Source organism: Marmota flaviventris, chromosome 8, assembly GCF_047511675.1.
Source record: "Marmota flaviventris isolate mMarFla1 chromosome 8, mMarFla1.hap1, whole genome shotgun sequence".
In the NCBI taxonomy this organism is placed as follows: domain Eukaryota; kingdom Metazoa; phylum Chordata; class Mammalia; order Rodentia; family Sciuridae; genus Marmota; species Marmota flaviventris.
The window spans coordinates 42682683-42707684 of record NC_092505.1 but is presented as its reverse complement, the minus strand read 5'-3'; the positions used below and the strand labels follow the sequence as shown (position 1 = coordinate 42707684).

The following is a 25002-nucleotide window of genomic DNA, read 5'->3' as shown; positions in this document are numbered from 1 at the left end:
ATCAGTGGAGAATGTGGCTGTATTGGTAGAAAGGCCTTTAAAGAGGCAGTTAAGTAAAAATGAGGCCGTTGGGGTGGACCCTAATCCAATCTGACTGTTGTTCTTAGGAGAATTTCCAGCCTCTGTGTGGAAGTGAAAAACTGTGAGGAACATTGAAGACTTATGAAAATGTTTTTAAGTCTAATGAAAATGTTATGGTTTGGGGACTCTTATACATTGCTTAAAGAAGGTAAATAAGCAGATGGTTGGGAGTTGTCGGAATGAAGGTGGAGAAAATGGAGTGAAACGAATATATTTTGAGTACCTACACCGTGTGGGGCACTTTCACATACTACTCTGCCATTTAAATCTCATCACTAAATGTTTAGTTCCTGATTTTCAACTGAGGAAGCTCTAGATCAAAGCTATCAGGCAGTAACTTACTTGTATTCTTTACTGTAACTCCTGCATACACTTTGGGCAGCTTTACTGCCTCGGGCTCAAGTTCTTGGAACTTGAATGTATCTTAGAATCTTCCAGAGGGCTTGTTAGAACAGATTGCTAAAGTCAACCCCCACCCCCAGCATCTGATTCAGGAGGTCTGGGGTGGGGCCCAAGAATTTTCATCTCTGACAAGTTCCCAGATGATGCTGCAGCTACACTCTGAGAACTTGGCTCTGAGAAGCCAACAGACCAATCACAGCCCAGTGGTCCCAAACTGTGCTGCAGTTTGGAATTACCCAGGGATCTTGAAAACATTTGCTGATGCTTAGCTCCCATGCCCACACATTCTAGTTAACTGCTTTAGGGTGCAACCTGGGCATTGTTGTTTTTAAAAGCTCCCAGGTAACCCTCACACACAGCAAAGTTAGGAACCACTGATCTAGGTTCATGTCTCCAATACTTTGATCCTCATCACTGCCGTCCTTTTCAGCTGCTCATTATTGGGGCCACAAGTGGAATCTGTCATCAGTTGGCACTGTTCACAGCTCCTCTTCCCAACCTTCTCTTTCCCACCATCTCCCAACACCTGTTCTAGAACTTCTCAAATTTCTACTTATCTTCTCCTTTTTCATTCATTCTTCATTTTCTTCTCTACTCAACCAGACTCTGTGGCACAATAATGGCACCTGTCTCCTGCCCACAATGAGCCACGATTCCCTTGTTCTTTCTTTGATCATATCTACCAGGGAGAATGTGAGAAGTATCTAAAGCAAACTTCAGGCATGGTAATCCAGAGATGCTTCATGACACTTGGCCTTTATTACCATGAAAAATAACTGGTCAGTTTCTTCAATGATTTTTTAAGTTATAATATTTATGTACACTTAAAGAAAGTAGGAAACACCTCAGAAGAAAGCATAAAAAAGAAAATAGCAATCACCTTAATTTCATTTAATTCAGAACACACCTCTGTTACAATTTTGCTGGGATGTGTTCTTTTCTTCCATGCACATTCTTACCTAGTCAAGAACATGCTATATAGGTAAACTTATATCCTAACTTCCCACTTAACCATGTAACATAAATATATTTAATATTATTGAAACTTTGTAAATATTTTAATGACAGCAAAAAATTCCATCATTTGGATACCATATCATTTATTTAACTGATCCCATACCAGTGGAAATGGGGGAGGAGATTTTACTATTTTATAATTTTTATGGTGACACAATGTATGTATTTGTACAAACTTGGGTTCTGTCAATGATTTACCATAAATCCCAGGAAAGAAAAATCATGAATTAAACAGTCTGAAAAGTTTAGACTCATTACAATTGGCCAAAATCTTTCTAAAAGATCTTCTCCTGATTTATATCATCAGTTTAAGGAATGCAAATTGTTTCTCCTCTTGCCCAGCATTTGGTGTACTACTCCGTGCCACTGAGGATTTTTGGTATAAAATGACATGATCAAATTTGTATTTCTAAAATTGTATAGTGGAGGCTGAATCAAATGGGCTGAATCGGAACTTATATTATTGACCTTGGTGTTTCTCCTTTGCTTCCATAGTCTCCCTCCTCTGCTTTGCCATACCTTATCTTCTCTCTTTCCTGGAGAGTTTATATTAAGTGTTGTACACAAAACACTGAGCAAAGCTTTCTTACCAAAGAATAATAAGAACCATGTTGAAGGGCCTAGCTCCATGGTTGTCTAAGCTTGGCCTGGAGACCCTTTTCTCTAGCTCTGGCCAAAAAGAGTCTCTGGACAGTAATTCTCCTTAGGGAAAAAAAAATTTTAAATATATATTTTCTAATGAAATTGCCAAATAGGATTATTACTAAATTAATTTTTTCTCCAACCTGCACTTGTCCAGCCCCACACATGACCATTATTCCTATTCCTAGAATATCCTCCTTCTTTCCTCTTCTCAACCCAGCAAACTACCTTGGCATTCATCCTTCAACATCTTTTTTAAATATCTGTGACACCTACATTCTATACCTTGTCCAGTCGTAATCAGCCACTTGGGCTTCCTTGTTCCCACAATTCAATTATGGCATTTTTACACCTAATTCTATTTCTCTTTCTTGGCCAAGAATCCTTCAAAAGGAGAACATTTTGTATCACCAGTTCTTAACATAGTTTCTGGAACTTGGTTGATATTTTACAACTGTTGAATGAATGAGTGAGTGAATGAATTTCTGATACTAAGGTATATCTAAATTAAACACTAACAAGATGAGTAGTATAAAGACAATATGGAAAGGATGTAAATTGCCAAAATCATATTCAGAATTATTGGTGCCTATGGGAAAAAAGACACCTGGTATACCAGCTGTTTCAACCCTGGATTCTGGGTCCTAACACTAACTGTAGTGTGCCTAGACACTAACTCCATTCTGTTCCCTTTTTTTTTTTTTTTTTTTTTTTTTTTTTTTTTTTTGTGGTACTGGGCATTGAAACCAGGAGGGCTTAATCACTGAGCAGCATGTTCACATCCACATTTTTTTGAAACAAAGCCTTCCTAAGTTGCTGAGGCTGGCTTTGAACTTGTGATCCTCCAACCTGAACCTCTAGAGTTGCTGGCATTAGAGGCGTGTGCCACCACACCTGGCCTTCTTTCTTTCTTTCTTGACATTAGGAATCCAACCCAGGGCCTCATACATGCTAGACAAGCACTCTACCACTGAACTACATCCATACCCACCCTGTTCTTTTCATTTTAACACCAGAGTTAACATGCACCTAAATATCACTGTGATAAAGAAAGTAAGAGGATTAGGTGATGCCAGAATTTCCAAAACTATATTGCAAACAAACAAAAAAATTACTACCATGAGCTATGTATAGGTAGCACATAAAAAGAAGGGTCTTGTTATTTAGTAAGTTTGGAAAACAAAGTTAAATGGGTTTAACTAACAATTTCTTTGTAAAAAGTTGAAAGTAGGATCAGCTAGGCAATAGAAAGAAGGATTAGAGCAATTGGATCTTGCTTCACCCAGCAGACCGGAGTCATTCTTGCCTCTTTATGCCAGGGAAGATTCTCAGAGCACAAATCCAAAGGCAGAGTTGGGGAAAATATAGCAAGATCCTAGCCCCTTCCCCTAAGTTCTCTCTTGGGTCACACATCTGTGTAAGCCTCTGCCCCCACCCACCCACTCCTGCTGATGAGCTCAGCCTTCATTACTTCTCCTCTTGAGCTAGGAAGCAAGGTAATGTGTGGGAAGTGAGAGCTACAAGGTAATGTGTGGGAAGTGATAACAACTTTAAAGCCATTCAACAGGAAAATTTGTTAAAAGACCAAGACATTGTAAAGCTGAAATGCTTGAGTCTATTAAGTCCCCTGCTTCTTAGAACATTTTGTTACCACGGAATGTTTCAAGGAGGGAAAACATTGAACTATCACAGCACTGTCAGATACCAAATGCTGGTACAAAGAGCAGCATTTTTAAGACATCTGTCTCTGCCACTAGAGAAACTTCTAAAAAGTTCTCCTTCTCTCCTACCCCAACATAACTCCCCCACCCTCCTCACCCCTAGAAGCACTCTATTCATTTCTTTCTTCCTCCTGCCTCCTCCCCTTCCTGCCTCATCCCCCTCCTCTCTCCCCCCACCTCATCCACTGCCCATGTTGTTTTCACAGACACTATTAGATTAGCACAGTAGGCTAAGACTATCCAATGGTTATTCTACCCTCTTTGGTAAGAAGGGAACTAATTAAGTGACTAGAGGTTTAGACATTCATTGTTTATTAGCTCCAAACTCCTTCAGAGAGCCTGGAGCATTCTCCTGAACAAACATTGCCCTTTTATGGCTTCTTGTCCCAAATCCAAATGAGATGGAGAGCTTAAGGAGACAGCATCTTTTCATGGAGGTGTGGTAAGGAGTAATTGGGAAGGCGAGTGGAGTGTCGATGGATATAGAGGAGAAAGCTAAGCGCCTGTCTCAGAAAGACTACTATAGTTTGTGTATCTGCTGGCAGCTGATGTCCATTAGTGATCATCAAGAGTTTAAACTGTGCAATGCTGACACATCTGTGGTCAGCCCCCTGCTTTGTTTAGCTGTCTTCATTAGAAATACATCCATCAAGACCATGTTTTTAAACAATAGTTAGTCTTCCAAACAAAAGAATAAAGACCAACCCAAATATCTCCTCTCCAATCTTAAACACTGTTCCACTTATCAGAAGGCACTTCAGAGGACAGAAACCATCCGTTCAATAAACAAAAGCCTCAAGGTAGACACAGTTTTCTGGTCTGTGAATATTAATAGCCGATGGGTGGTGAGTTACAACCTGTGAGAAAGGTACTTTTACCTGGGTAGGCAAAGGAATAGAAGCTTTTTAAAACCCTGCTTTTTAATTTTGTTTCTGTTTTAAATACATAAAAGTTGCATTGTAAAGTGAGTCAATATCAATATCCAACATCAGTCCTGTCATCGCTTTCGCAAGGGAAATTAGGAAGCAAAATCCAAGCCTCAGGAACTGTGACAAAATGGACCACTTCCAGATTCTGAATCAGAAGCAACTGCCACCACCACAGGAGGCCACTGATCCTGGGTGGCTCTGAGCCTGAGACTTGGGTTTTCTACCCCTCCTTTTCACTCTGGGTCCACAGTAATCTGGTATAGGTGAAATATTCTTTTCCTTGGCTTGGATTAGGTACCTGGTGTCCTCAAAGAGGTCACTGATTTTCCTAAGGATGTCCAAGAAGGTTTGGCTCACGGGTGGCTTACCACAGGCCAAATTTGAGGTTAATTAACCATCACCCCTTGTCAAGAAGGCCAAGATGTTGTTCAGACATTAAGAAAAGAGTAGATAATGGCCTTGACCAACATTTCTTCTCTCCTGGTCCCAAGTCAATGCGCCTTTTTCTGCTGGGGGTGGCGTTGAAGATTATCTCAGAAATACCTGGTTCATCCTCTATGTCACTCATCATTTGAAGAGGCCTCATGATACACCAACCTATTCACTGGATGCAAATACATGTTCTGTATCCAAACCTCTTTACACTAGAACTGGGCTTTTGCTTATGAAAGGGTACATTTATTGACCTTTGGAGAAAGTGGAGCAAGTATAAGAAAGCCACTTGGTGGAGATGAAGGGATGCTGACAGATCTGGGTTGGCCATCTAGGGACCTTCTGGCTTGAGCCAGTCTGAGAAACAAACAGATGCATATGTCCTGCTTTTGCTATCTCACCCTGCAGACCTCAGTGACCAGCTCCTTGAAGTGGTGGGGCTTGAGGGAGCCATGGAGATGGGGCAGATCTACACCGGCCTGAAGAGTGCGGGCAGGAGGTTGGCCCAGTGTTCCTCTGTCACCATCAGGTACGCTCCTTGTCACCCTACGGCCTCCAAGTCTCCTCATCTTTCTAAACATTCTTGCAGATAATAATGAGGAAGCTATTTCTGGATTTCAGAGCAGGGAAAGTGGAGGACAGAAGCTTGGTTCTGTTTGTAAAGAATATCTTTGTAGACCATTCTCCATACAGGATAGGAGGCTACCATCCAAGACAGCACCTAGAGGGTTCACCACAAAACCAGTTGGCTGTTTTCTTAAAATGTCCTGGTGAAATTCTCTAAACAGGAGTACAAGATTATGAAGTCCAAAGAACCAGAGGTCCAATTCTTTACCTTTTTTATCTTTACAAATTAAAATGTTAGATTTATGCCAGGAGGCACACTGATAAAAACCAGGTGCCCTGCTCTGTTCTGCTGTGTTGGTTAGTGGCCTTGGAAATGCTATTTCCTCTACACCTCTGCACGCGAAGCCATCGCCATCAGCAAACTGGTCATAATTGACTAAGAAGATAACAGCTTTTCAGGGTATGGGCCACTCAGCCTGCCACTGCAGGGTCTGGAAGATATGGGGTCTACTAGAAGGGATCCTCTGATTTCAGTTACCTCTGTTTGATCAAAGCAACTAGTCACATTTTTTCCTGATATTTCTTCCCCATCTGATTATTTCAGAAGTCTTTGTTTCTTTCCTTTTTTCACTCACTTGTTACAATCAGATCTATTAGTATTGCCCAGGCATGTCCTAGAGGGGTCATAGCATGCAGGGTTTCCCAAAGGTCTTTGATTTTTTTTCTCCCAGAACCCCTTGGGCGAGTGTCATCAGAGCACATTTGGGGGAACTCTGATGGTGGCCCTACCTTGAATCTCTCAGCTGCTTCCCTGATTTTCTTAGCTGAGGGTCTGTTCCATTTTCCCCTTTTCTTTTTTATTTATATTTATTTTTTTAGGTGTAGATGGACACAACACAATGCCTTTATTTTTATGTGGTACTGAGGATCGAACCCGGATCCCGCCCATGCTAGGCGAGCACTCTACCACTGAGCCACAACCCCGCCCCACACTTTCCCCTTTTCTTCATGCTTATCTTTGTCTTCCCTTTCTGTTACCCCAGAGATTTACCCCTCTTTTGAGCTGTTGTCCTATTGGGAACCCTATTTTCCAGACTAATCTCTCTAGCCCTGTCCACTCTCCGGGTCTCTAATACTGAGTGGGTCCAGTCTGTCAACTCATCGAGGTCATGACTTATGTAGACCACTGAGAATACTTGATCCCTGGAGAATAAAAAAGTGTGAAGGTTTTCTTCATATTTAGTAGATCTATTTCCAGATAGAAACAGAGAGGGCAAGACAGGAGTCCCCATCCTCCTATGCATTTCCCAGCTCCCCTCTTAAACCCTAAGTGCCAAAATGCCACTCTTTCCTCAGATTATTTTGGGGAGGAGTGGCAAACAGGGGTACCAGGGATGGAACTCGGGGCACTTGACCACTGAGTAACATCCCCAGCCCTATTTTATACCTTATTTAGAGACCAGGGTCTCACTGAGTTGCTTAATGCTTCACTTTTGCTGAGGCTGGCTTTGAATTCACAATCTTCCTGTCTCAGCCTCTTGAACCACTGGGGTTACAGGCTGACTATTTGTTTTTACTATTATATTTATTGTTTTTATTATTAAATATCCTCAAGGCCACTCAGAGAGTCATTACACCAAAATGCCTTTGCCCCTCTCATTTCCTAATTTCAAAAACAAGACAGATGCCAAATCCAGGTGAGGGCTTCCTAGAGAGTGGGGGTTATCTGATCTCATCACCCCAACCAATGGCCTCCAAAGGGCCACCTTTCCTCCCAAAGGTAATGGAGTTTGAGTTCAGAGCCTTACAGGATAAGTGAGAGGATCTCATATCTGTCTTTCAAGAATCACCAGGCACGGTGGTGCCTCTAATCCCAGCAGCTCAGGAGGCTGAGACAGGAGGATCTCAAGTTCAAAGCCAGCCTCAGCAAAGCAACTCAGTGAGACCCTGTCTCTAAATAAAATACAAAATAGGGCTGGGGATATGGCTCAGTGACTGAGGGTCCCTGAGTTAAATCCCTGGAACCCACCCCCACAAAATAAAAAAAAAATCTATATACCAAAAAAGCCTTGTGCTAAGCAAGAAAGCAACACTCCCCCTAACCCCCACCCCCACCTACCTCTATCCTCTCTCTACTTCTATCCTTGGGAACTGTATTCCTGGATGCCTTTGTTCCAGTTAAGCCAGATCCACATTCCATGGCAACCCCAGGTCATACTGTTGTTCAGGATCAAATACAAGGCAGTACACACTCAGGCCTGAGCTGTGTCCTGTGCAGCTTGGAGACGTTACCTCATGGACATTATGCAACCACTCACTCAGCATAGAAACCAGGCCTTTCCATTTCCAGAGCCGGGTTTTTTGGCATGCAGTGCTGGCCCTCTGGTTAACTGCTGGACTTAGGAGGGTCTACTACCTAGCATTGGTTCTGCTCTGTTTCTGGCCACTGTTTCCCAGACTTCTGTGGCTTTTATTGCTCATGCATGTCAGTGTTTCTCAAAGTGGGTTCCTATGACCAAGGCAACACAATCACCCACTAGTGCTTCTAAAAGTGAGGACCTCCTCACCTGGCCCCAGACCTGCCAAAAAAATCCCTGAGTGGAGCTCAGGGTTCCATTTTAACAAGTTGCTTCAGAGAGTCTTAGAAAACCACTGATAGGTGGACCAATAAAGGTCTTCCCACTTCTTTTTCCCCTATGGGAACCACACTGATTCTCCAGCTCTGAGAAGCTCACTGTGTTTTCGGGATTCTAGGACTAACAAGCTGCTGCCCATGCAAGTGGATGGAGAGCCCTGGATGCAGCCATGTTGCACGGTGAGTTTTGCCAGTCTTGGAGACAGGGGTGTGAGCTTGATTTTTTGACCCCCATTTGGGCAATGACTTGATATGAAATCACTGCATCTCAGAGATGAGGGGAATTTGAAAGACCTAGTGTAGCCCTTTTCCACTTTATTCACCCATCCACTCATCACCTGCCAAACATTTACTGAATGCCTGCTGTGCGCCAGGCACTGTGAGGCACCAGATACAAAACAGAACAAGATGCAGACCCATCTCCAAGAAGGTTACAGATCTACATGACAAATCTTGAGGCTTCACCCATGGTACCTTGACAGCCTCAGCTTGAACTGTCCCAGTGGCAGGGAACTTACCTGGGGATTGTCCTGCTGGCAGGCAAGTCTGAATGTTAGAAAGACTCTTAGGTAGAAGCCCAATCTGCACTCTTGCCCTGGGACTTTCCCTCAGTCTCTGTGACCAGTGGGGAGAATCCTCACAGTGACAGTGCACAGGTGTGCTTCCCCACAGGTGCACCTACCATCTGAGGACCTTCCTGGAAACTCCACCAAAAGGTTACCTGCAAGTTACCTACTTTGTTTATGGCATGGTCACCTAACTCCTAGCAGAGTGCCTGATATGTAATAGCTGCACAATAATGCATTGAATGATCAATAAAGGGCACCACAAATGAACAGAGGGAGCAGCCCCCTTCCCTGGCTGTACACCCCCCCCCCAGCTCTCCATGCAGCACTTCTGCATGAGCCAGGCCTCCTTCCTTCTTGGTTCATTCTCCACTGGAGACTGTTGGAAATTCCATGGGGGAAGAGAAACCATTATCCCGGTCTTCAGGGCCTCTGTAGGGCTATTATTAACCTCAGTATGATCACAAAGATGCAACTCTCACGAAAGACAAAACATGTGTTTCTAAGCTTCCTCAGATACCTTGGTAACCCCTTTTGAGCCCTTCAGAACATTGGGTTGTCGTCTTCTTTTAGAGAGAGGGTTTTCATGAGCCAACTGAGAAGAAATAGCATCTCCTGGAAAGGTTTAAAATAGAAATTTCTACAAAAATAGAACGTTCTTTGCACAATCTTGCCTCAGTCTTATGAAGACTAACAAAAAAGATCAAAACACATAGCAAAAACTAATAATAGCAATAATAGCATCCCACCTTGCTGGAATGGAAAGGATAGAGGGAATTTTACTATTTATCATTATGATGGAGTTGAGTTTTTTGTTGTTGTTGTCTTGTTTTGTTTTGTTTTGTTTTGTTTTGTTTTTTTGGTGGTGCTGGGGATTGAACCCAGGGCCTTGTGCATGCGAAGCAAGCACTCTACCAACTGAACTATATCCCTAGCCCTGGAGTTAAGTTTAAAACAGTTTATTCAAGCTTTTCCTGATTCCTCATGAAGAAAAAAGAAGGAAAGAAAAACAAAGAAGAAATCAAACCCTCTCCCACTTGGTTCAACGATATCTGAAAACTGAGTTGTCATTCCTCTGAATCCAAGCACTGTTTTTTTGTTTTTGTTTTGTTTTTTAATGGCCAAACACGTCTCCCATCCCCATCCCAATCCCCGCGCTCCCTCCATGCCACTCTTAACCCTTGAGCAAGCACAGCTCACTGTGAAAACAATCGTGACTCTGTGATGGTATGGTGTGAAGTCCAGAAATCCATGTGGGAAAACATGTTAGTCTGCTCCAGTGGCCCCAGCAGAATACCATGAACAGGTGCGTTAAATGACAGAAATGTATTTTCTCACAGTTGTGGAGTTTGGAAAGCCAAGGTTAAGTTACAGGCAGGTAACTTTCTGACTTGCAGACTCCCTGACTTGCAGACTCCCTGACTTGCAGCAGCTGCCTGTATCTTGATACAACCTTTCCTCTGTGCGTACTCTGTCATCTCTTCCTCTTCTCATAAGGACACCAGTTTTATTGGATTGGGGCCCCATCCTTGTGACCTCATTTAACACTAGTTACCTGCTTAAAGGCCTTGTGTACAAATATAGTTACACTGGGGGTGAGAGCTTCAACATTGTAATTTGAGGGGGACACAGTTGAGTTCATAACAAAGTCATTCTGAAAATTGAAAGGTTCAAACAAATGCATCCCTTGTTGAAACGTTTTCTTGAAGGCACACACCAGCAAAGAAGTGATTCAAAATTAAAAGTTTAACATGAGAACATCACAGCACAAAAGAAATTTTGGCTCTTTGAAACAGGTTAAGTTGAAATTAAGTCTAAAAAACAAATATGGTCATGCTCATGAATGCAGATAGCAAAACTCATTCCTCAAAGAGAAGATGCATAATGTAAACATTAATAACCTGCGTCCCAAACCTAGGGTTATAGTAAATAAAAGTACATGGGTGACATTGTTAAAAGGACAGTAAAAATATGCTTAATTTCTCATTGTCTCTTTTTACTTTGATAATTATATAAATCAGAAAGAAAATTTAATAACTAGACATGCACTAATGAAACTAAAAACAGAACATATACCTTTCAAAGCTGAGAGAATTTAAAATATAAAAGCCTTATCAATATAGCAAAACATAGAAACGAGATAACAAACATTTAAATTTTTTTGAAGTAAGATGAAAGAGATTAAGATTAAATATATCAATATTGATTTTTTTAAAAAAGGTTAAGGTCCCCTATTAATAAACTAATATCTTTACTTTGGGTTGAAAATTAACATCCAAGTCAAATACCGTAGTACGCACCTGTAATCCCCATGATTCTGGAGGCCAAGGCAGGAAGATTGAAAGTTCTAGGCCAGCCTCAGCAACTTAGCAATTCCCTGTCTCAAAATAAAATACAAAAAGGGTAGGGGATGTAGCTCAGTGGTGAAGTGCTTGTCCAACATGTAAAAAGCTCTGGGTTCAACCCCCAGTACCACAATAAAATAAAATAAAATCCAAATGAATTTCCCTACAACAGATATACCTAAAACAAAAGGATACACACACACACACACACACACACACACATCCTTTATCAAGTGTAGAGAAATTAAATATAAGAACTATTGATGTTTCCAACATGCCAAAAACACTAAATGGAATAACAAAAGACATTATTTATTTGATTAAAAAATACATTGAAAAAAAATTTGGGCAGGGTGCTGTAAGGCTATAATCACAGCTACTCAGGAAGCTGAGGTGAGAGAATCACTTGAGCCCAGAAGTTTGAGAACATCATGAGAAACATAATGAGAGCCTTTCTCAAAACAAAGAAACTCATTTACCAGATATAGTGGTCCTAAAATCTTAGATATTTAACCACAGAATTAAAATATATGCTGCTAAGAAAAAAGATATAAGGAGAAATTGATAGCAATAAAGTTATTAAGAGAATTTAAAACATTTGTTTGTCTCTAAGTTAAAATAGCTAAAATAAGTAATACATAATTTGAATAACTCTGTAACCTATAATTTAAATGACATATTTTTTCAAGGATAGATAGACTATTTGCCAAATAGATCACAAACTAGTTTACCAGCATCCCACCCCCCCCCCTCGCCCCCAAAAAACTATGAAATCCAGGTTCAGAAATTATGAAGGTCATTTTCTTTAATCAAAAAGCAATAAAGCTGGAGATTACTAATAGAGGATTAAATGAATAAACAAAAATCCAGTCTTGCGGAAACTTAAAATTCTTCTAAAGAACAATTTTCAATCGGATTTCATTATTGACTATCAAAAAAATTATAAAAATAAGAAGGCTATTGTTCAAAACTTATAGAACATAGCCTAAACTATATTTGGTAAATTCAAAGCCTCATCTACTTTTATCATATAAAAAGAAAAAATATGATAAATAGTCCCCAAATTAGAATAACAATAATAAAACAAAATTAAGAAAAGCAGAAGAAAGAAAATGACAAAAATGGAAATTAAATAATTTTAAAAATAGGAAAACCAACCGGGTGCTGGAACACACACCTTGTAATCCCAGCAATTTGGGAGGCCAACACAGGAGGATCACAAGTTCAAAGCCAGCCTCAGCAACTAAGTGAGGTCCTAAGAAACTTAGCAAGACCCTATCTCTAAATAAAATATAAAAAGGGCTGGGGATATGGCTCAGTGGTTGAGTGCCCCTATGTTCAATCCCTGTTATGGGAAAAAAGAAAAGAAAGCCTAGAACTAACTCCTTAAACATGTCAAACGTTTGAAAATCTAATTTTTAAAAAAAGAAAAATCAGAGAGCAGTGATATTCAAATGTAAAAAATAAATAATCTAACTATATAAAATCTATATAAAATAAATAATCTAACTATATAAAATCTAACTATAAATGGGGCAATGGCTCTATTTTAAAATAATGTATATAATCATCCTTTTTTGGCACTAGGGATTGAACACGGGGTGCTCAACCACTGAGCCCTTTTTTATATTTTATTTAGAAACATGGTGTCACTAAGTTGTTTAGGGCCTCACTAAATTGCTGAGGCTGGCTTTGAACTTGTGATCCTCCTGCCTCAGCCTCCCAAGTCACTGACATTACAGGCATGCGCCACCAGCTAATCACCTTAATTCTAATGACTATGAACATCTTAACAAAATGAAGGAAAATATTGGTAACCATTAAAAAAATGGGAAATGCTTTCAAAGAATTACATATAAAATGATCTCAAATGGCCATACTGCTGAACTCCATTAGGAAATATGTATATTTAGGTAAAGTATCCCAAAGTACATACAAAGACAGAAAGCTATCCATTCCATTGTATGAAATGGAGACAGATACAATCACCTAACAAAAATTATATTTAAAAACAGAAAACTACAGACAAATCTCAGGTATGAATGTGATATAAAAATGTTAGTACACATGTTGATAGATAGAATTGAACAATATTTTAAAAGAATCATTCGCCCCTCAGAGCATATTTTTTAATATATATTTTTAAGTTGTTGATGGACCTTTATTCCAATTATTTGTTTATATGCGGTGCTGAGAATCGAACCCAGAGCCTAACACATACCACTAATCAAGCTTCTGCAATTAGACATACCCCCAACCCCCCTCAAAGCATTTTAAAGGAATAAATGAAGTCTTCTATTAGTTTAGATAGAAAAATTACATGATAATATAAATAGATGACCTGAAGCTATTCAATTATATTCAACATTTCTGATTTTTAATCTTTTAAAATCAGAGTGCCCATGGGTTTAATTCTCAGTGACAAATATGTATATATTAGATATTTTTACCCAATATGCATTTATTTTACTTCCTAATAAAACAATAGACAAAATCATGGATAAGATATGTATGCTAATGTTGTTTGGAAGTTGTAGTCAATGCAATGGATATGAAATTGAAAAGAAATATAACTATTTGAAAAAAAGAGCAAAACCTGACATCCTTTGTAGGTTATATGTGTATGTATATAGAAATCTGACAGAATCAACCAAAAACCTAACAGGATAAATTATTTTGATGAAGTTCTATAGAAAAATAGACAAAATTAATATCTTTCCTATACACTAGCAATAACCAATCCAAAGAATATAACAGAAAAAGCTTAAAATGTCATAATAGCAACAACAAAGACCTAAAGTATTAAACCGCATTGTGGAAAGTGGATGAAGACACTTATAAAACTCAACTAATAAAAAATAAATGAACATATAAACAACTTAGGCCCCTAAACAGAGATTCCAATGTTTTTAAAAATTTATTTATTAATTCTAATTTGTTATATATGACTGCAGAATGCATGTCAATTCATAATACACATATAGAGCACAATTTTCATGTCTCTGGGGATACACAAAGTAGAGTCACATCATTCGTGTCTTCATACATGTACTTGGGGTAATGATATCCATTTCATTCCACCGTCTTTCCTACCCGCTGCCCCCACTCTTTCCCTTCCTCCACTTTGCCCTATCTAAAGTTCCTCCATTCCTCCAACATTTTTTTAACTTGACAGATCCTAAGGCATTTGATAAAAGAACTTAAAGAAAAGACTTTTAGTAAAATATTAAAATAATTATAAATTCATAATAATTTGAATAATATATTCTTGTTACTAGATTGTGTAGGGAAATTAATAATATAGAAGAAACTCTAAGAAGTCCTGTATATATAAAACCAATGAAGGAAAAATAAAGATAATGGAACTAATTAGAAGGGAATGACTGTTTCAACATATGATTTTCAAGCAATTGCCTGTTTGTGAAAATATTATGTGCCAACCTTTCACTTCAAATTATATTTGAAAAACAAAAACAAAACAAAAAAGTTTCTAAGTCACTAGCTATGGGGACAGTAGATGATCATAATTATTCCATGGACATGGCTTTTGTAAAGAAAAAGTGACTTTTTTATTATTAACCAGTTTTAAATCCTACACATCAAGAATCAGTATAAGTATTTAAAAGACTAAGAACAAAATGTTTGCAATAGCAATATCAAAGAGCAGATCAATTTCTATAAGGTATAAAGAAACTAGTGCTTAGCAGGAAAAAAAATACTAACAATGCAGTTGTGAACTAATAATTCACAGAAGAAGTCTCATGGGCTATTAAATCAATGAAATAACATTTAGCATCCAAAGACAGAATGATTTTCAAATTAACAGTGAGGAAAGTCATGCCATGTTTCACTTACTATTTAGCAAGAAATAAGAATAGAAAGTTTCGCTTACTATTCACTTACTATTTAGTAAGAAAATATTCATTGCTATCAAGGGTGTGGTAAGACCAATACACCCAGTTAGCAAGAGTACAAACTGGTGCTGCCATTCTAAAAAGCATCCAGAGCCATGCATCAAGAACAACCATTACAAACCAGGTACAGTGGCGCTCACCTGTAATCCCAGCAGCTTGGGAAGCTGAGGCAGGAGGATGGGGAGTTCAAAGCCAGCCTCAGCAATTTAGCAAGACTATAAGCAACCTAGTGAGACCTTGTCTCAAAATAAAAAGGGCTGGTGATGTGGCTCAGTGATTAAGCATCCCTGGTTAAAACCCTAGTACTCGGAGGAGGAGGAGGAGGAGGAGGAGGAAGAGGGGAGAGAGAGGAGGAGGGGAAGAAGGAGAAGAAGAAGAATCATTAAACCATTATAAATAGTAATGCATACTGAGTCTGTTCATTTACTTTCACCCTTTAAAAATTGTTCATATATTTGTAGGAATTTAGTCTAAATGTAATACAGACATTGATGTATGTAAATTTATATTTCATGCATCATAGCAAAAAAAATGGAAATTACCTAAAAGCCCAATATTCAAAGAAGAGGTTTAAATAAGCTATGTGAGATTCATCAAATGGAATTATTTTCAGCTGTTGAAAATTCATATTTAATAAATAACTCAGTGGTAGAGCACATGCTTAGTATATGAAAGCCCTGGGTTTATTCTCTAGCACCACAAAAATACATATATACATAGAGTATGAATAAAATCTTTAAAATTAAATATCCACTGATATTGGAAATGCTTACAAAATAACGTTAAATAAAAATACAATTAAGAAACTGATTTCAGTTTTATTAAAAACACATAGGCATAGAAACTAAAAGCAATATACAAAGAAGTTAATAATTATTACCTCTGATTTTTAAACTTTTTCCATATTTCCTAAAGTCTTTAAAAAATCTGTTTATACATAGAAATATATGGACATAAAGTATATATTTATTAAGACAATTTGTCTTACAATTGCAGTACTGTAAGATTATCTCTTCACCATCCCAGTTAGGTGGCATAGTTTGAGTCTCAAATATAGAATCTCTTCCCAGAGTTGGATGACAGTAGAACCTCTAAGCTGAAAGTGCCTGCAGTTATTCAGTCCACTGATTCCCAAAGTTCAGCAAGCACCTGTATAACCTGAAGGGTTTTAATGTATACATTACTGGATTACTTTCCAGATTTTTTTTTTTTTCTGTACCAGGGATTGAACTCGACCACTGACCCACATCCCAGCCCTGTTTTGTATTTTATTTAGAGACAGGGTCTCACTGAGTTACTTAGTGCCTCACTGTTACTGAGGCTGGCTTTGAACTCATAATCCTCCTGCCTCAGCCTCCCAAACTACTGGGATTTGACTAGCATGTGCCACCACATGGTTGGTTGGGCTACATTCCAGATTTGTGTTTTAATCCAGGAGTCTAGATGACTGAGAATTTGCATTTCTAACACATTCCAAGGCAATGGAGATGCTGTTGGTCTAGGGAACACACTTTGAAAACCTCTAATCTAGTTGAAATTACTGACTTAATAAATCCCATGCTTCTTCTCCACCTCTTGTGAAACCTGATTGTCCAGCTGAATTTGAAGGCCTCTGGTGGCAGCAGACACTCTCATGAAGCAGGATGTCCTAAGATCTTGGAGAACCCAGAAATAGCCAAGACCTGGAAGATGATACCAACCCTTTCCTCCTCCCCTAGACCTACTTTAAGAAGAAATATTACCTTAACTTTTTAAAATATCACAAAGGTTATTTCAAATCCTTCAAGATTTTTTTGTGCCTTCTAATTGTCTCCAGCAGAAATCAGGGCAGACATAGGACACTTGCCAGCCTGATTTGGGAAGGATCCACACTTAGGGTTATTGGCCATTTTATTAGGTGTGATCTGAATCATTCACCCCAAGAGGGCAACATTCAGGAAGAGGTCCCTTAGTTTATTGCTTCTTCTGAAGTAATAAAAAATGTGTTGATTTATAGAAAATGCTCCCCCAACCAAGTCAACTTCCAACACTTGTGAGGTTTGAAATTTTACTCTATTATAGGCTGAGGTAATTTTGTGAATTTTTATCATGCAAGAGTCTGCTGGATCAATTCTCTCTGTAATAGAGCAGAAAACTAGCAACATGGGGTTGCTGTCCTTAGGGCTTGTCTGAAACTGTGAGTGCTATGAATGACTCTTTAGAAAATCATGGAGATTATTTTCCTGACCCGACCAATTACCAAAGAGGTTTGGGTTTTAACTACAAAAATGTGGGCTGCTCTTTTTCTGTCATGGGTTGAATAGTTTAACCATGCCAAACTGCCTCTTAAAGTGGGATCTGATCTGTTTTACCCACTAGCCCTTCCTACTTGGGAGTAAAAGACTGACATCTCTTTGACCCAAAATGAGGGTATGTTCTCATCCTTCTCTCAGTTATCTATACTAGTAGAATCCACAAATCTGACCAAAATATCATTGTTACCCAAGAAGTACAAACTCCTACCCTATCAAAACATTTGTCAACGCTGCTGAAAAACCAAATGGGAGGGATTTGAGTTTCACTTCCCCCTCTTTGCCTTAGAGGTGCTAACAAGCAAGCACATAGCTTAGCTATAGGCACAGAAAGGAGAAGCAAAGGTCTTCTATCATCTAAAAAAAAAAAAAGGACTCCACCAGCAGGACATGTAGGCGGTGCACCAGCAGCTGCTCTGGCCCCAAGCAGAGCTCTCTCCAGGACACACCATTTTTCCTCTTGGTCCGGTTCATCAGTCAGGACTTGCACAGCCTGTTCTCTGAGCAGGCTTTTCCCTGGCTCAGGAAATGACAAGGCATGGAAGCTGAAGTCCTTCCCCTCAAGGGGCACAGGAGCCCAAAAGTGAGATACCCCCAAGGGAATGTGCTACAAATCACTCTCATCTGGGATTGCTAAATTGCATGCCACCCATAAGTGTTGTGCGAGTTCCCCTTATATGCCTTACTTGCATGAATTCTGGAACAATCATAATGCCCACAATGAGACATACAACAGAAAATAGTGCCTGATGGATTCTTGGTTTGCTCCTCTGATGACTGCCACAGAACAGGACTCGCTCCCCTTTGAAGTCTCCAGGTTGGGGAAGCCAACCCGAGGACCATTTCTGCTTCCATCACCAGGCTATGCTAATGTCCGCCACGCCTTCGGTTGCATCCTTTCCTTCTCTGCCTGGAAATTTATAAACATAAACCTGGCTTAGCCAGACATTCCCACTTGAGCTCTTTCTGACAACAGCTGTTGAAAATTTCCCTTGAACCCCTTTCTCATCATGTTCTTCTTCAACTATCTTTCATGCTTTCTTATTACCTCACATGAACCCAACCCTGCCACCTCACCTTTAAAATCCTCTCCCAACCGCCTGCCCCACTGTATCCCTGACCACATTTCCCATGCTCTGGCCCCTACTCAACCTGTTCACAGGTGGTTTCTCTACCCAGTGCTTCTCTTTCTCTTTTCACCAATTCATTTCCTTCCATTCCTTCAAATAGTACAGTTTCTCCCTAGTTGTTCCTATCAGACTCCCTCTCATTCCTCCCCTAACTTCTTTTTGACATAGCTTGGTTTATCCTACATTAATTGAAGCTTGTTTACAGATTGTCTCTGACTTCAAGAATTCTGTTTCTGTGGTCACACTGTCATTTCCACTAATGTGGTCAAAACCACAAGATTGGGTTCATAGATTCGTGGGCTCATAGATTCCGTTTCTTTTGACGTCCATTTTTCTCCTTCTTCACCAATACACGACAATATGTATTTAACTAACCACTGCTTTCCATTTTAAAGTTTACAATGGACTTTCATTGACAGTCTATCCTATGATCTTTGTGGGGAAAAAATAGGACAAATGGTTTATCCTCATTTTATAGTTCAGCAAGTATTGGCTCTGACAGTTAAAGGATTTGTCTCAAGTTTTACAGCAAAGAAGTAGAACTTCTGGGACCCAAACACAGGTCTTTGAATTCTAAGTTGCTTCCTGTCCCCATGTCATCTGCTCACTCTGAACATGTGTCATACTTGATAAATGTTGTTGATGGACTAATAATGTAGATAAATAAGGTAGCAGTGTCACAAGGCCACATTCAAATAGGGATTAAACATTTTGAAGCCATGCCCTGAGGATAAGGGTGAGAAGAAAGACACAAATGAGAATCAATCTTTTACTTCTGATTGACTTACAGTTTACACAGGAGAAAAAAAAAAGTATAAATCCTAAAAATTTTTTTAAATATTTTTAAAAGAGTAGGGTCTTCCCCAGAAGCTATGAGAAAAACACCTAAAGAACTCACTTGGGAACTTGTCCATATGGTGTTGCTTGGTCAGAGGTCAAACGGAAGCCTCCAGGTCAGCTGGCGGAGTCTGTCCGCTGCCCAGGCAGGAGTGGAGGCTGGGAATTCGAAGAATTGGGCTTTGGCTGTTCTGTTCCTCCATGCATGAACTTAGGCTAATCTAAGACCCCATGAAGTCTTGGGCTCCCATTTCTTATCTATCTAACAGAGGGGTTGAATGAGAAGGTCCCTCAGGTCTCCTCCGGCTGTGACATTCTGACAGTCTATGAATAGAAAGGACACAAGACAGGTGCGAGCTGATCACCACGTGGGAAGCTCACACCTGTCTCTCCCCAGTGTTTCCGCCCCTCACTTCCAGCAGTGCCAAGCTCCAGGCCCAGTCAGGGTCAAGTTGCCAATTTTGAAGCCGTTCAAGGACAGTTGTCCTTCTGCATGGGGCTCCTTCCAGTCCAAAGCTGGCCTCCTTTCCTCTCTGCAACTCGTTCTCCCTTAGGCTGCTAGAATTTGCATTGCCACTAATTCTTTTCTGCCTCTTTGCTTTTAGATTAAAATTACTCACAAGAACCAAGCACCCATGATGATGGGGCCTCCCCAGAAGAGCAGCTTCTTTTCACTGAGGAGGAAGAGCCGTTCAAAAGACTAAACAGTGTGCCAAACGCCAGCTAACCCAAGAGAGAAAACAAGAGACTGTAACTACATGCACACACACACACACACACTTACACAAACATGCGCACACACACAAACACACACACACTTCTCTAATTAGTGGAAGCAAAACCACCCTTCTGGAAGAAAACTTCACCTTCTATACAGTTTATTAAAAAAAAAAATGGATACATTTCTAACAGAGCCAGTGCCCAGAACATTTTGAAAAGACTTAGGCCCACCAGGGTGGGTTGGCTCATGCAGCGACCTCCAAATTCCCACAGCCCTTGGGGAGAACTTTCTGAGACTGAAGGAGAAATCTCTTTCTTTTCACCAGCTCTACAAGTTTCCTCACAGTCGCTCGCTGCTCGTGAGGAGCAGGCTGCAGGTTTCCTGCTATGGTGAGATGAGATCGGATGTGGTCGAGGGAAAGAGCTCCGTTCCAGAGAACTTGCACAAAGGTCCTTCTGTACAGAGACACATCAGCCTCGCGCTCTCTGCACATAATCCTTGGCAGGGCTCAGCAGGCGCTCGATGGTCTCTTGGTTGTCCTTTGAGCGACAGCTTCTCCCCAGACTTGCTGAGAAGGCAGAAAGGCTGTGGAAAGCTGTGTTTCCATTCCTAGGTTCTCTACCCCATCGGTGGGCACTTGTTCATTTCCCCAAGCCTTCTCCTGGTGGCTGGGTGTTTGTTTAGAGACGGCTCCAAGAGCCCCCTGAGCTGCCTGTGCAGCGCGCCTTAGATGTGGTATTTATTTTCTTAGTTCTGTGAACACCTGGGAGGGAAAGTGGAGAAACTGGGATTTATTTTTTAAACTGGTGTCATAATATTGTGTAAAAAGGGAAAGAAAAAAAAAACACCCCCAGTTTCTTTTCTTCCTGAGCCAAAGCGTGTTTCCTGTTGAGTTCCGAGCCCTGGTGGTGGACTATTTCCCAAAGTCAGAGAAGATGAGAGGACAGGACTGTGCTGGGGACAGGAAGACAGTCCATCAGGCAGTTCCCATCACCTCTCCGCACTTCCCACCCTCAGATTCTGACCTGAAGGACCTTCTGATGGTCTTATGTGTGTATATATGTAGCATATATATTTATATATAACATATAAATATTTATTTACGGCTGGACTTTTTCTGATTGGAAATAAACACAGGTAATATGGGAATAGAAAGCGGGAAAGGAACCTTCCACCATTTCATTGTCAACACCTTTCCTCGTGCTGATCATAATGTTTAAGGGAAATGGAAGGATGTCCTTATCGTGAAGAGAACTCCTGTTCTGGATCATCAAAACAGCCATGAAAGACATGCTGGGCAGGTTTACTCTCCCATTTGTGAGATAAGGAAATAGAGAAAAGTGAAGAGACAGCTCCATGGTCTCTTGGCTAATGTGTTTTGAGAGTAGGTGCCACTAAGAAGACAATTACTAGAGGAAAGAACTCACACAGCTGGGAATAGGGTCATTTCTGGTCTCTGAGAAGTGATTCCACTTGGATCCAGGGTGCCAGGGGAAAATGAGCATGCAGCATATGTTTGGATGGGACAACCCCAGGTGAGAGATCGGGGCCTTGGTGTGCTTCAAAAGTTCTCTCTGACCTAACCTGAAGAGAAGTTGGTCTGAAGTTGAAGACATGAGACAGATCATCACATTGAACCCTCCACATATCTCCTCATCATGGTCACCAGAATCCCTTCATTTGGAAACACTTTGGCTGCAGGAAAAGTCACAAGCAGGACTGAGGCACCTTCTGCAAGGTGCTGCCAGCCAGGACAGAGGGGTGTCAGCAGAGCTCAGTGGGCTTCATTCACCTGGCTCCAGCATTACCTCCCCTTCCTAAGGGCAACTATGCAGCACTTCATCGGTGGAAAACAACAGTTCCTCTACCCATTAGCTCACTGGGACTTCCATTCTCTCAGATTTCTCAAGAGAAAACATGAGCTACTTGACATCATTCCAATGAGCTGCTTTTAATCTCCTTGCATTGGGCCAGGAGCTTTGGACAAGGAAGACAATGTTAAGATTGTGTGCACAAATGGAGCCCACCTCTGAAGGAAGTAATCTTCTAGGACCATCTTGGACTGAGATATGAGACCATTCTGCTCAAATAACAGTGCAGAAATGCTGAGCAAGGGGAAGAGCAGGTCACCTGAAGAATATCCTTACTGATGGAATCCTATGTGGTGTGACCAACAAGCTCCAGAATGACTACAGGTACTATCTTGGAAGCAACTTGATTCTGAAAGTGAGGCAGGTTCAGGTTTAGGGTCACTGATTCTGAGACATTTACAGAAGTTTTTGTGTATGTTTCAGCCCTCATTCTCCAAGATTGAGGCTGTTGAGACATGGCACCATCGACAGGTGAAATTGATTCTCAGAGTCTCACAAGTCACAAAGGGACCATGCAGAATTGGCTCCTACCTGCTTTACCCTAGTGCACAGGACTTTAATGTTGCTTGAGAGATGTACCCCAATCCTCCTTAGAGGCACAGAGTATAAAGAACTTGAGTGGAATTGCGCTTCTGATGTGGTAGCCTTAGCAAGTCTTGTGTTGCTGTTAAATCTTGCCTTGCAAATCATCTTTTAAACAACATGACTGGTTTCTTATTGTGGAGTAGTGCCTCATTGTAGCGACCCCCACAGAAAATTCCGAGGTTAGCAGAGAAGGTATTATTATCTCAATCCTAATGAGGGGAAGGGGGCTTGATGAGGTTTAGTGACTTCCAAAGCCATACAGGTAGTCAGGGAAGAGCCCAGTCTCTTATTTCTTGTCTTATTCTGATTCTTACCATGCTACAGACATGTTCTCACCTGCCTTCATGCTTCCACCCCACTAGCAATAAAAACAGTGAAACAGGAAATCTTCAGTACTTTGTGTTATCCCTGGACCAGTGCGCTGGGAGCTGCGTCTCATTATGCCTTGGTCTTTGTGGGGTTTCCCCAGTGAATTGAAAGTGGAGGTAGACTTAGCAGGATGATTATATTCAGGTCAGAGACCAGTTCCTCTTAAGAGAGTTCTTTCCACAGATGGAAAAGATACGTTAAAATTGCCAAATAAATTAGGAAATACTTGGCAGAACCGGGAAGAGCCTCCAGACTGGCGTTACATAACATGCATATACATTATACATATGCACATTATATAAGGTGACATAGTACTTAATGTGCTGTATATATTATGTAAATTACATATTTGTGAGTAATCATGATAAATATAGAGACCCACTAATCACTTTTTTACACATACTCAGTGACAGATTAGGAAGTTACTTTGCCAGAGAGGCTTAAAACTTACACTCTCCTGCTGCTTTGGTTCCAACTCCTGCCAAAAATAATTGCATCAACTTTTCCCATCTCTAGCCCCCTCTCTTCTTGGCCAAAATTCTCAGTTACCTCCTGTCCCAACGAGGCTGTGCCTTCCGTACAACACTGCCACAATCGGATCCACAAAAATAGAATCCTGGGGAGGGGAAGTATCTAGATTCCCAGATTCCCTATGTCACAGACCTATACCTCAACACTCCCAGGCAGGTGGGTACCTGATGCTAACCCTAAGGGGAAGGAAGAAGAGCCTACCAACTCTCCAAGGAAGGAAAGATCCATATGAGCCACCAATTTCAGTATCCAACAGTAATCAGTCAGTCTAGCCTAAGATTGAAGTCATGTCAAACATCTAGTCTCAGTCCTTACAGTATATCTGAAACCATAATTTCCTAGAATGCATCTCAAAACTCTAGTATCCATAAAGTGTTCCATGAAGAAAGAGGTCTATGGTCAATACTAGATCCCTTCCAGGAGATACAGAGATGTTGAGAATTCACAGGAAAGACCAGGACATTCTTTGACTCTCAACATCTGTAGAGTAGAAAACACCACCATTTTTCACTGGTAGTGGTAGTAGTATTGTTAGTTATCAGTGGAAATGGGCACATGCAAGTATTTTTCCAGGACAAGAACTCTCCATCAAAGACACTGGGTATTTTGTGTTTGCTTGCTTGTTTAAGATGTTTATCACTACATTTCCAGGCTTGGTCTCCCACACTGGGAGTACAGGCAAGTGTTACTGCACCCAACTAAGACCTCTTCCTTGTTTTTTTTTTTTTTAATATATATTTATTTATGTATCTTTAGTTTTAGGTGGATACATTAGTTTGTTTTTATGTGGTACCAAGGATAGAACCCAATGCCTCATACGTGCTAGGCAAGCACTCTACCACTGAGCCACCACTCCAGCCTCTCTTCCTTGTTTTTTTTCTATGTGATTGTCTTTATTTTTATTGTTCCTCTCTACACATCTTCAAGCAAGAATGATGAATCTGGATATTTTGTTCCTTAAATGGGGAAAAGACTGCAGAGAAGGGCAGAAGGTTGGGGGGAGGGGTGCATTAAAGGGGAAACATGACAACTGAGACATCTGTATAGCTCCAGAGAACAGAACCACATCTAAAGAATCCAGGTATAGAGGGTGAAATTTTGTTCCATTGAATGACTGCTCTTGGGGCTGGCTGAGGTGAAAGGTCTGCCTTTAAGTGGGAATGAGCAGCCACATGCTCTTACAGGAAAAGCCTTGACCTGATTGAGTGGGGAGCAAGCAGTAATTGTCCTAATCTTGCCCCAAAAGCTGTTGAAACTGTTTCTGTAGGTTAGGTCAGTGTTAAGTCTATTAATTCCTTTTAAATAGCAATCCTTGGTATCACCTGACTGAAATAATAAAAAAAAAAAAATTAAGAGAGATTTCTAAATCAGTGGGTACTGACCAGTTAGACCAGGCTTATATATGGCAGGACTGAC

General features: G+C 40.5%; 1 protein-coding gene across 1 annotated transcript in view; it reads left to right on the top strand.

Moving 5' to 3' along the window:
* Positions 1-23072, top strand: part of Dgkg (diacylglycerol kinase gamma) — a 162879-nt gene extending 139807 nt beyond the window's left edge. Inside the window, exons 22-24 of the mRNA XM_027951541.2 lie at positions 5633-5753; positions 8546-8606; positions 20115-23072. Of these exons, the coding sequence (XP_027807342.1) occupies positions 5633-5753; positions 8546-8606; positions 20115-20213 (281 nt within the window). The 3' untranslated portion in view covers positions 20214-23072. The remainder of the gene's footprint in view (positions 1-5632; positions 5754-8545; positions 8607-20114) is intronic.
* The last annotated feature ends 1930 nt before the right edge of the window (positions 23073-25002 follow it).